Source organism: Molothrus ater, chromosome 27 (genome assembly GCF_012460135.2).
Source record: "Molothrus ater isolate BHLD 08-10-18 breed brown headed cowbird chromosome 27, BPBGC_Mater_1.1, whole genome shotgun sequence".
Lineage (NCBI taxonomy): Eukaryota > Metazoa > Chordata > Aves > Passeriformes > Icteridae > Molothrus > Molothrus ater.
The window spans coordinates 1303781-1316624 of NC_050504.2; the positions used below are offsets into that span (position 1 = coordinate 1303781).

A 12844-nucleotide genomic window follows, 5' to 3' on the forward strand; every position below is an offset into this window, starting at 1 on the left:
CCTCTGTCTCCTGTCTTCAGCCACCAGGGCTGATCCTGGCCTGGGTGCAGCTCCTTTACTTAGGAAGGGTGGGCTCATCCCTCACCAGAACATCCTTGGGGACCATATTTTGGAGACACCAGATGGGAATGTTTGAGGTGGCATCACAAAAGATTTATGGATTGTGACGTGACCCTGGCACAAGTTCTAATGCACTGAATATATAATAATAATTATTATTATGGTGAAAAATGGATTAAATGTCCTCTCACTACTCCAGCCTTTCCTGATCATGCCTTTATGTTGTGTTGGAGTCTCACACTGCACCAGGCCAGGCCCAGATTCCTCAAAAGGCTGGGGAGGAAGTTTAGGGTGTCTTTGATACAACATCTTGAATTTTTACATCTGAAACTCCTGGGACACCAGATGGTGCAGGAAAGAAGCCTCTCCTCAGAGGGAGGAAAATGTGGAGGGTTTCACTCTGCTCTTACATCTCAGGCAGCAGAGAAGTGCAGTTCTAGTTTTGTTATTTTTTTAACTGATTTGTGAGATTCTTCCCCAGACATCTCTGTCCAGTTCTGTGTGATGCCCCTGAAGTGGCATTTTCCCCAGGAATGTGTCATTTGGAAGGGATTTGCTGAATTAGGTGCTATTTGTGAGTGAAAGAAAGGAAATCCATTCTTGGGATGGGCAAAGGCTGGGGTGGAGATGGATGGGGAGTCACAGAATCCTGGGAGAGCTTGGGTTGGAAGGCACCGAAACCAGCACCCAGTGCCACCCCTGCCATGGCATGGACACCTCCCACTGTCCCCGGGGGCTCCAGCCTGGCCCTGGGCACTGCCAGGGATGCAGGGGCAGCCCCAGCTGCTCTGGGCACCCTGTGCCAGGGCCTGCCCACCCTCACAGGGAACAATTCCTGCTCAATATCCCACCCCAACCCTGCCCTCTTCCAGCTTCTGTCCTGTGTCCCTGCTGGGGATGGTGTCCTGCTCCAGCTGACACCCCCCAGAGGAGACAGAACTGATCCGGACCCCACAGGTGACAATGTGACAATGTGACAAGGCTGGCAGGGCCCTGTGCTCGGGGCTGAGGGGACCTGAGCAGAAGCAGGGATGACGCAGAAGGGCTGTGGTGACACCAGCTTTGGTGCCTTGTGTGGGATCAGGGGGGTTTGGTGATGGATGCATCAGTCCCTGGAATTGCCTTTGGAACAGTGGGGTTTTCTGAGGCACCTCCAAGTGTGTTAAAATTAGGGCCAAAACCCCTCAAATTGTAGAGCCTGGGTTTAAACCCTTTTGACTTAACCTTCATAGGGCTGAACTTAAAAAGCTGACAATTGCTGCTTGGATCTGGGAGATGCTTTAATGGACAAAGGGAATTCTCAGTGACAGCAGTGCCCAGGCTGGGCTGTCACTGTCCCCATGGGTTTGAGAGTACAGAGCCCTGCAGAGAGCCCTGACCACTCCCCAGAAACCGGCTCCATGCCGGGTTAAATGTGCTCTGATGGTCAGGCAGGTTTTTGGGACAGGTCTGCCCTCACGGGAGATGTTGGGGTTTTTTTTGAGATTTCCCTGTTGTGGGAGTGGGATTGGCAGCCGCAGGTCCGGGGCAGGGCATAAATAGGTGTAAATTAATATAAATTAATTTGGGTCATTAGCGCCGGGCCGGGACGTGCCCGAGCTTCCCTCGGTGCTGGGCTCCGCTCCCCGCGGCCGGAGCGGGCCCGGCAGCCCCGGAGCGGCCTCTGAGTGTCGCTGCAAGGTCGCGCAGAGCCCGGCGGGGCCGCGGCTGCCGGTGCCTCCCGCCAGAGCCGGCCCCGCTCCGGTCCCGGCGGGAATGGGATCCCGGTACCACAGTGGGAATGGGATCCCGGTACCAGCGGGAATGGGATCCTGGTGCCAGTGGGAATGGAGCCCGGTACCAGTAAGAATGGGATCCCGTCACAGCGGGAATGGGATCCTGGTGACAGCGGGAATGGGATCCCGGTGCCAGTGGGAATGGGATCCTGGTCACAGCAGGAATGGGATCTCGGTCCGGGCAATAGGTGCTGGGCTGGGCCGGGCGGTGGCTCCAAGCGGAGCCATGGGAACCGGGGGGTTCGGGAGCTGCAGGCGCGTTCCCCAAAACCCGGCCCGGCCTCAGAACGCGGTACCGGGCATTTGATTGCCCCGGCACCTTCGGGGCGAGCAGTGGCCCCCGGCCCGGAGCTGGGGAGGCCCCGCCGGGCGGGGGAAGCGGGGGCGAAGGGCGGCCGGGGACGGTGCGGGTTGTGGGGCCTGGGTGCGAATCCGGGATGTGGCTCCGGGATATCGGTGGGGAAGGGTTTTAAATCTGAATTTTGGGATTTTTAAAAAAATATTTTCCTTGCTTTTTATTCTTTTCCTCTCCGTGTCGTGCCCGGCCCCTGCCCGGGGGCTCGGCAGCTCCCCCGGTCCTGCCCGGCCCTGCCCGGGGACTCGGTAGCTCCGCGGGCTCTACGACCTCCGGGACCCCAACGCGGAGAGGGGCCGGGGGCGGGGCCAGAGCCGTGAGGGGCGGGACACCCGTCATTCATAAACAGTGAGAGGCGGGGCCTGGGGTGTGTGGGCGTGGCTTGGCGTGACGGAGGCGGGGCACAAACCATTGAAGGCATTGAGGGGGCGGGGCTCCGCCGGCTGTCACCGTGCGGGGGCGGGGCCTGCGCAGCTGGGGGCGTGACCGTCGGCATCTGTGGTCACGGAGGGGGCGTGGCCTCGGCTGCCGCGGCGGGCGCACGTGTCGGCGAGGGGCGGGGCGGCGGGCGCGCGCACTGCGCCGGCGGGAGCGCGCGCGGCGCGGGGCGGGTCCGGGCGCGGCGCTGAGCGGCGGCGGCGGCGGCGGCGGCGGCGGAGGAGCAGCGAGAGCGGGGCCGGCCGGGCCGGGCCGGGCCGGGGCCGGGGCCGGGGCCGGGGCGGGCGGCGGGGGCCCGCCGGGCGCCCGCCGGGCGGCCGGCGCCATGGGCACGGTGCTGTCGCTGTCGCCGAGCTACCGGAAGGCCCCGCTGTTCGAGGAGGGGGCGGCCACGGTGGGGCACTACACGGCGGTGCAGAACAGCAAGAACGCGAAGGAGAAGGGCCTGAAGCGGCACTCACTGATCTCGGTGCTGCCCTGGAAGCGCATCGCCGCCGTCTCCGCCAAGAAGAAGAGCTCCAAGAAGGTGCAGCCCAACGGCGGCTACCAGAGCAACGTGACCCACCTCAACAACGAGAACCTGAAGAAATCGCTCTCCTGCGCCAACCTCGCCACCTTCGCCCCCCCGCCGCCCCCCGCCGCCGCCGCCGCCGCCCTCGCCTCGGCGCAGAAGGCGCCCCCGGCCGCGCCCGCCGCCGCCGCCGCCACCCCGCGCCGGGTCGTGGTGCAGGCGTCCACCAGCGAGCTGCTGCGCTGCCTCGGCGAGTTCCTGTGCCGCCGCTGCTACCGCCTGAAGCACCTCTCGCCCACCGACCCCGTGCTCTGGCTGCGCTCCGTGGACCGCTCGCTGCTGCTGCAGGGCTGGCAGGACCAGGGCTTCATCACGCCGGCCAACGTGGTCTTCCTCTACATGCTGTGCCGGGACGTCATCTCGGCCGAGGTGGCCAGCGACCACGAACTGCAGGCAGTGCTGCTCACCTGCCTGTACCTCTCCTACTCCTACATGGGCAACGAGATCTCGTACCCGCTGAAGCCCTTCCTGGTGGAGAGCTGTAAGGAGGCCTTCTGGGACCGCTGCCTCTCCATCATCGACCTCATGAGCCCCAAGATGCTGCAGGTCAACGCCGACCCGCACTACTTCACCCAGGTCTTCGCCGACCTCAAGAAGGAGAGCGGCTCCGAGGAGAAGGGCCGGCTGCTCATCGGCCTCGACCGGTGAGCGCCCGCCGCCCCCGGAGCCGCTCCCGGGGGGATTTGCCCGGCGGGGAAGGGCGGGAGCCGCCGCCTCCCCACCCCGGGGGGACTCGGGGGGTTCGGCCGCCGCCGGACCGGAGCGCAGACCCCCGGTTCCCTCCCCCGCCGCCGCTTTCCAGCCGCCGCTTTCCCCTCCCCGTGCTGCGGGCCCGGGGATGCTGCGGCTCCGCCACCGGATTGATCCCAGCGATTCATGGATGGGGGGATGACGAGAACCTCCCCTCCCCAGCCGATATCCCCCGGGAGCGGAGCGGGGCTCCGCCGGTCACCGCATCACCGAGACAGAGCCCAGGTAGGGGGGAAAAAAAAAAAAAAAAAAAAAGGAAAATAATTCCTGTAAAGGCTCCAGCGCAGGCGGCTGAACCGGCCCGGTCGGGACTCACCGGGACAGAGACGCGGGCACGGCCCGGGGACCCCCCCCACCCCCCTTTCCTCCCTCATCCCCCCCCCTTTATTTATTTTCTTTGAAGAGACTCGAATTCCCGAGCGGGTCCGGGTGACGGGAATCACCGCTACTGTTCATGAGATCAATGTGAAATGTCTTGTTCCCATCGTGCACTGGTCATGAGTATTGTGTAAAGGATCTACTTGAGTGTGCAAGCAAGGGGAGCCGCCACATGCTGCTATATGAATTCTTCTAGAACAAACCCAACGAACTGCAAACCTGCGGGGGGGAAAGAGAAAAAACCCTTCTTTCTTCTGTCATTGTTGCTTTTCCAGTGGTATTGCGCATGCAAACAGGAGCATTTTGTGTCTTCGGGAAAAAAAAAAAAAGGAAAAAACGCATAAAAAAATAATAATCAAAAGAAAAACCTTAAGAGAGATGGCTGTAAAATTACACCCATGCACAAAGACCCGCCACCACCCCGACACCGCAGTCTCGAGCCGGTATTCCCGTATCAGGCCTGGGGACTGAGACCTTCTTTTTGGGTTTTATCGTTTTCTTTTCTCCGTGTGCTCAGTTCTAGTTTAGTTCTGGTCCATCGGGCGTTAAACTGGCGAACAAGAGGGAGAAATAACGTGCCATTTATTTTTATTTTTGATTTTTCACTTGAAGCTCTTCATGGCTGTACATTGGACCCTGCTAATGATACATGTGTACGTACGTTTTTTTAGTGCAATCTCTTCTGTAGATCTTTGTTGACCAAATTGGTGGGTATTGTTACTTATTAATTTATATTTGTCTCATTTTTGTATGTATGTGTATAGTGTGTTTGTAAGTATGTGTGGTTTATAACCCGACCGACTGTGTCATGGGGCTCAGTGTGCCTGTAATTTAATCCCCTTCCCTTATTTTTATTTATTTTTGTACTGTGCTGATTAAATAAAAATGCACTGACCATCCATTACACGGCAGCGGCTCGTGGCCGAGTCTTTTCTGCGCTCGCAGCCCTCGGAGGCTGGCGGTGGATTTGTGTTGACGACAGAGCTTTAACGCAGCCGCCGCTTTAATCGCGTTACCGGGGTCACCCCGTGGTGGGAGAGCGGCGGGGCCGCAGCACTGGAGGGGGAAGATCGGGATACTGGGATAACTGGGATAACTGGGATAACTGGGAAATCCATCCCATCCCTCTGGGCATCATCACCCCCGCGCCGGCAGGAACGGGCAGGGCCACGGTGGGATGCAACTAATTGCTTTCTTTTATTATTTGTTACTGTGAATTATGTAAACAAAATCCAGGTCATCCAGGTCCATTAGAGTAGGGGTTTTTTAATGCTCTTTTACACATAAAATATCAGCGATTTATTAAAAAAACAAAAAGGGTTCATTGCATTACCGCTCCTGGCTGAGAATCCAAGTTTCAATTTAGAAATAGTTAATTTATGGGAAAACCAAGAATATATATACTTTATATATTTATATATATATTTTATATATATATATATATAAAACCAGAGCAGGAACAGATAATATATTTTATAAGACACATCTCATCACATATAATATTGCCATCTCATGGTAGGAGATCATTCCCAAGCCTGCAATTCCTTGCCGTCCATCCCGATTCCACCCGACCGCTCTTCTGGAGGGACAAAAGTGCTGATCCCACCCCCAGCACCCGCCCGGGGCGGGGACGTTTGCACCGGGACAGGAGGCGAGAAGTGCAAATCCCAAGGCACAGACACGGCCGGGCGTTCCTCGGGGGGGGTCCCGGGCTTTGGCATTGGTGGTGCCCCTCCAGAGGGGCTGATTTGGGGTCCAAGGAGGCGCTGGGGGTCCCGGGGTGGCCCCGGGGTTTTGTGTGAGCCTGGCGGGGTCGGGGCTGCCGCTGTCACCTCCTGGCCCAGCGCTGGTGCTGCCTCAGGGGTTGGGGGGTCTGGAGGAGCCCCTGCCCAAGGGGACATCCCAGAGCTGCACCCTGAGAGGGGCACAGGGGGCTGGGGGGTGCTGGATGCTCCCAGGGCTGGTCCAAGGCCAGGGACAATGGGAATGGAGAGCATGGCTTGTCCCAGCTCACTCGTGCTCCACATCCCTGTCCCCTCCTGGTCTCAGGGGTGCCAGTGGGACACCAAGGCTGCAGTGACCTGTCCTGTGCCCCATGTCCATGGCACAACTTCAGGAAACCTTTGTGCCTGAGGAGCCTCTTCCAGGCTTTCTAATTCCCAAAATGCTCCATCAAACAATTGCTCCCCTTTGCTGGCCAGGCTGGGACCCCGAGGTGGGGTCACCCTCAGCTCCCCCATTTCCAGGGTTGGGAATCCTGACCTGTCCAGCAGTGCCAGGACAATCCCAATGTACAATCCCACCAGCCTGGGCTGCTCAGGAACCACAGCAGTGCCCAGCACAGTGGGAATAAACCACTGAGGAGATCCATGTCCCTCCACCAACACAGAGCTCGGGGTTATCTGGGCTGGGCAGGATGAGCCCAACGCCCCAACACCCACAGCCAACCGTGGGAGAGCCAGGAAAACTCATGGAGGGAGAGCAGCCTGGTGCTGGCAGCTGGGGCTGTGCCAGGTTAATGTTGGATAGTGCAAAGCTTGGCCCCCAAACTCCCCCTGTTCCTCACCCCAGCCCTCCCTAACCCCAACGCTGGCACAGACACAAAGCCACGTGGATCATCCAAAATTCAGCAAGGCCACACAGTCCCAAAGGGAACCCACCTGCTCCAGGCCCTTGGAGGGGGTAATTAAGGCAAAAAGCAATGCAGGATTAACGAATCCAGGCCTGCATTAGAAGTCCCCTGTCCAGCCAAGGTGCCTCGATGGGTTGATGAATTCCCGAGGGAAAGCAGCAGCTCTGGAGGTGTCTCCATGAACCTTCCCAGCCCCTGGGGGCTGGAGGAGTGTGGAGTGTGGAAGGCAGCCCTCCCTGCCCAGCCTGGCTCCGGCTCCGTGGGGATCTGGCCCTACAGAACCCGACTCCCTGAGCTGGGCATCTTTGGTTCCTCCTCTGGAGGCTGCATCAAACTGCAAAAACTGACACAAGGGAAAGGAGCATGGAAGGGAGAACCGGAGAGGGGGTGAGGAATCAACATGGGAAAAGGAAGAAGGGGTGGAAGTACCTAGAAACTCTTTTTTTTTAGACTGATTCCAAAGGAAGTGCTCTCCTGATGTTCCAGCCTGGTTTGTAATATGGAGAACAAGTCACCGGCTATTTTAGGTCTTCATTCCGTGCGAATTTGGCTTTTCTAAACCCCTGGAATTCGGGTTTTCCAAACCTTGAGCTTCAGAGGCTGCTTTAGGCACCTTTAGGTCGCTGCCGAGCATCTCCCGGTGGATCCCGGCGGTCCCGGGGCGGCTCCCGGGGAGGGAGGGGCCGTTAATTGCCCGGCACGCAGAGCACGAAGCCCGAGCGGTGCTTGGTGAAATCCGGCTGGGGCTGGTTGGTCTTGGTCTCCACGGACACCGTGCATTTCCTGCCGTGCAGGCTGCACTGCACCGGGTTGGTGACAGCGACGTGCAGGGAGCGCTTCTCCCTACGGGAGAGAGACACAGTCAGGAGGGGGAATGGGATCCATGGGATGGGATGGGATCCATGGGATGGGATCCATGGGATGGGATGGGATCCATGATGGGATGGGATGGGATGGGATGGGATGGGATGGGATGGGATGGGATGGGATGGGATGGGATCCATGGGATGGGATGGGATGGGATGGGATGGGATGGGATGGGATGGGATGGGATGGGATGGGATCCATGGGATGGGATCCATGGGATGGGATGAGATCCATGGGATGGGATCCATGGGATGGGATGGGATGGGATAGGATCCATGGGATGGGATCCATGGGATGGGATCCATGGGATGGGATCCATGGGATGGGATGGGATCCATGGGATGGGATGAGATCCATGGGATGGGATGGGATGGGATCCATGGGATGGGATGGGATCCATGGGATGGGATGAGATCCATGGGATGGGATGGGATCCATGGGATGGGATCCATGGGATGGGATGAGATCCATGGGATGGGATCCATGGGATGGGATGGGATGGGAACCATGGGATGGGATGGCCACAGATGGGACAGGTGTTTTCAGGTCAGGCACACCCTGCAGCCACCCCAAAACTCTGTGTTAAGCCAGGCCTGAGCTCTGAGCCCAGCTCTGGGCTTGTGAAGCCTCCCACTGTGGGACTGGGATCCTGTGGGAGGCCTCAGCTCCATGGGCAGAGCCCAGACCAGGTCAAAGGGCCCAGGGGCTGCTGCCAGCTCAGCCACTGCCCCCTGAATGACCCTGCAGTGACCCCTGGGCACCCCGTGACACCAGCCCTGCCACCAGCTCTGTGCCTGCAGCAGTGACAGGGACATCCCTGGGCTGAGCTCAGACTGAAACACAGCCTGGAACAGTGGGAGGAACCACAGGTGAGGTGGTGACTGTTCCCAATTCCCTCTCAGATGGACAGACAGACAGACAGACAGACCAAACTGGCTGGGACTAAACTCTGTCCCTGCAGCTTCTGAACCCCCTAACCCAGTTTTGGCACTAAAAATGATTCCCACGAGTGAATCAGGACTTTCTGCCCCCCAGGTTTTTTTGTGTGGCTGTTGGGGTCACTGCCAGTGGGGACATGAGGACAGCAGAGCCAGGATGACTGGCAAGAATGTTCCCCTTTGCTAAAGGGGACCATAAAGACCCCTGCTCTAAATCCCAAGTAATGATCCTTGTGCCATAAGCAGAGAAATCATAAATCATGGAATCATTCAGGTGGGGAAAACCCTCTGGGATCATCAAGTCCAACTGTTCCCCCAAGGCCACCACTGACCCGTGTCCCCAAGTGCCACATCCACGTGCCCTGGGCAGCTGTCAGTGCTCACCAGCCCTTTCCATGAAGAAAGGGAAGAGCCCAGCAATGCCCCAGCCCCAGTGATGGCCTGGCTGCTCCAGGGGCTGGGATGGAGCTGAGGCCCAGCTGATGGGGCCCAGCTCCAGCCTCAATCCCTTGGGACCAACCAAGAACCCCCAGAGATCCCCAGGAGAGGAAAATCCTGCAGCAGATCCATCCCCACAAGCCACCACCAATGGGAAGAGCTATCCAGGGACTTGGCCTTTGGGAATTCTCTCCCGTGACCTCACCCACTCTTCAAATTCCCATATTTCCAGCATTTTTAGTATCACGCTGAGTGGTTTAGAATGGTTGACATTGACTCTGCTGCCTCTCTGGATGCTCCAAACACCCCAGGGGGATGTGCTGGGATCCCATTCCCCATGTTTGGCTCCCAGACCCCAGGTCCTGCCTTGTCTGAGCCATTCCAGCATTTCCACAGCCCAAGTCCTTTGTGCAGTTTTTACTCCATTTCTATAACAGCCTGTTCAGGTGGTGTCACATCCCTTAAGCTGCATTTTTATGCAGTTCCCAAATTCAGATTTTCACCACTTCCATAACAATGCCTGGCTGGTGGAAGGGGCTGGCAGGGCCCAGCACACAAAGCCCTCGTGTATTTAATGTTCTTACAGGTATTTAATGTTATTTACTCCTGCCTGGGTGAGCTGAGGCTGCAATCCCAGCTTAGGTTGCTATTTTTGCTGTGTCTCAGTGGAATGAGCTGCACACCCAGAGGAGCCTCTCAGAGGCTCCTTGGGAAAAGCTCCAGCATCAAGAGTCCCTAACAGGGATAAGGGTGGAGGATTTTTCCTGTCCCACAGCAAGTTCAGAGGATCTGGGGAAAGGAACCTCAATAATCTGAATTCTGACCCCAGGCAGGACCTGGGAATCTGGAGGTCCCCTGTGGCTGTGGGACTGCAGGAAGCTGCATCACTCTGGGTCTCAGCTCCTGCTGGGATGAGGAGAATCAGCTGAGCACAGCTCTGAGTGAAGCCAACGCTGTCCTGGCATGGAGGGATCTGGAGAAGATGCTCTGACCCTTCCCATCTGTGACAATCCCATTAAATGCATGTCTCCTTCCCCCTCTCTCATGCCCAGATCCCACCTTGCCAAAGCTCCTTCACTCATCACCTGCTGCTTTTCTTCATGTCAGGGTTCAGCCTCAAAGCTTTAGCTGGGGGAGCAGGGCAGCTCCTGGATGGAGCAATCCACAGGGACCTGTGAGTGCTCAGGGGTGACAAACCCTCCTTGGTGTCCCTGCTGGGGACACCAGCCCTGCCACCAGCCCCAGCTGGACCTGCTGCACCTCAGGGCTCTTGGCCATGGCTCCAGAGCTTGGGCTGAGGCCAGTGAGGGGCAGGAAAAGGAAATTCCCCTCTGGTTTCCAGCCCAGCAGGCAGGGCAGCCTGGCTCCTGGAGCAGCAGTGGCACAGCTCTGGCTGCCCTGGGCTGCCCAGGTTTGCTCTGGGCCCCAAGGGAGGGAACAGCTGCTGCAGCAGCTGGGAAAGCAGACTCAGACCTTCCCATCCATCACTGCTTGGATGGGAGCTGCCTCCTGAGCTCCTGCTGAATTTACATCCCAAAGGAAGGGGCTGGGATGGAGATGGACCAGAACAACCCTGGGTGACAACAAAGTCTCTCATAGACAAGGGCAAGACACAACAGAAATACCCTTTGGAGATCAGTGATGCTCAGCAGGACCCTGGGGGCAGCAAAGGCAGAGACAAGCCCCACTTCAATCAAACTTGAGCTGGAAAAGGAGTTTTCATGGCATAAACCTGTCCCACCACCTTCTGGGGACTTTGACAAGGAGGGACAGGACCCAGGGAATGGCTCCCAGTGCCAGAGGGCAGGGCTGGATGGGATATTGGGAACTGGGAATTGTTCCCTGGCAGGGTGGGCAGGCCCAGAGCAGCTGGGGCTGCCCCTGGATCCCTGGCAGTGCCCAAGGCCAGGCTGGACATTGGGACACCCTGGGACAGTGGGAGGGGTCCCTGCCATGGCAGGGGTGGCACTGGGTGGGCTTTGAGGTCCCTCCCCACCCAAACCCCTCTGGGATTCCCTGTGGCACTGCTGGGGCTGAGTCCAGCCCTGGCTCCTCACCAAGCCCCGATGAATTCAATTCCATCAGGACCAAGGGATGGATGTGATGGTGCTGCTAGGCAGGATCCACCCCTGCTCCCACCCTGCAGGGATGAGGGAGCCACGTGGGAATGTCTGCATGGGATGAACCACAGAGTGATTCCTGTTCAAAATAAACACCAAGGTGTTTATTTTATTATAATATAATATAATATAATATAATATAATATAATATAATATAATATAATATAATATAATATAATATAATATAATATAATATAATATAATATAATATAATATATAATATATTATATATAATATAATTATATCATTTATTATTATATAAGAAACACCAAGGTGTTTGTTTTATTATTCTATTCTATTCTAGTCTATTCTATTCTATTATATAGATAAAATATAATATATTATAAATATTACATAATATAATACATATAATATTTTAATATATGTAACATAAATTTATATTATATTATATTATATTATATTATATTATATTATATTATATTATATTATATTATATTATATTATATTATATTATTATTTATTATTATATAAGAAACATGACAGTGTTGGTGCTTTCTACAAACTCAGCTCTTCATACAACACAGGGAATATTTTTGGGTGGAACCAGCTCAGCAGTACCAGCCACAGCTTCTGATCCCAGGCTGGGGCTGCTCTTTGCCTTTTCCAGGCTCAGTGAACCCTGCAGGACTGGGGCACTTCTCCTCCTCCCCATCTCCCCTTGATCTCCTGGCTCACAGGAGGAGACCAAAGCTGTGCTGGGAACCCCATGTGAGCAGGGAGACACATCCCATGTGAGCAGGGAGACACATCCCATGTGTGTGGGAGTCACATCCCATGTGTGTGGGAGACACATCCCAGAGCCAGAGCAGCCCCTGAGCCACTGGGGGAACGCTGGCAAAAGGGAGAGCAGCAGGGAAAGGAGGGCTCTGAGTGGAAGCAGATCACTGGCCCATGAAATGTGAGAGTTTTGACTGAGCATTAATCCAGGACCTCGGGGGAAACACAAGGCAAGCGGCACAGAAATGGCACAGACATCTGTGAGAGCTGCACAGAGCACAGAGGCAGCACCAGCACGTGGTGGGAAGGGAATGGGGAAGGGAAGGAGAGCAGAAAGATCAGAGGCAGTTTTGGTGAGGCCAAGAGGTGTAAGGCTGAGAAATTAAATCAATGTATTGTTAAATAAGTGTAAATACAGGAGATGCCAGGTTGGATGGGGCTTGGAGCAACCTGGGGTAGTGGGAAGTGTCCCTGCCAGGCAGGGTGGAGCTGCATGGGCTTTAAGGTCCCTTCCAGCCCAAACCATTCCATGATTCCACGCTAAAGGGCAAGCCCAGATGAGCTGGAATGCCCTGGAAGGAGCCACAGGCATGAGAACACAGCACAGAGTCATTGATGAGATATTCCCCAGTGGGAGCACAGCAGGATGGGGAGCTGGGAACTGGGACACAGAACCAGCCAGGAATGGGGAAATGGGAACTGGGACACAGCACCAGGCAGGGATGGGGAGCTGGAACATCCCAGGGACAGGACCAGGGATGGGGAAATGGGAACACCACAGGAC

General features: G+C 56.4%; 2 protein-coding genes across 2 annotated transcripts in view; one reads left to right on the plus strand and one right to left on the minus strand.

Moving 5' to 3' along the window:
• The first annotated feature begins 2905 nt into the window (after positions 1-2905).
• On the plus strand, positions 2906-5238 carry CDK5R1 (cyclin dependent kinase 5 regulatory subunit 1). Its single transcript, XM_036398824.2, has one exon. The coding sequence runs from the start codon at positions 2954-2956 to the stop codon at positions 3845-3847; it is 894 nt and encodes a 297-aa protein (XP_036254717.1). The 5' UTR covers positions 2906-2953; the 3' UTR covers positions 3848-5238.
• A 1684-nt stretch (positions 5239-6922) lies between these two features.
• The window catches only part of MYO1D (myosin ID), a 169229-nt gene continuing 163307 nt past the window's right edge, over positions 6923-12844 (minus strand). Inside the window, exon 22 of the mRNA XM_036398823.2 lies at positions 6923-7802. Within this exon, the coding sequence (XP_036254716.1) occupies positions 7646-7802 (157 nt within the window). The 3' untranslated portion in view covers positions 6923-7645. The remainder of the gene's footprint in view (positions 7803-12844) is intronic.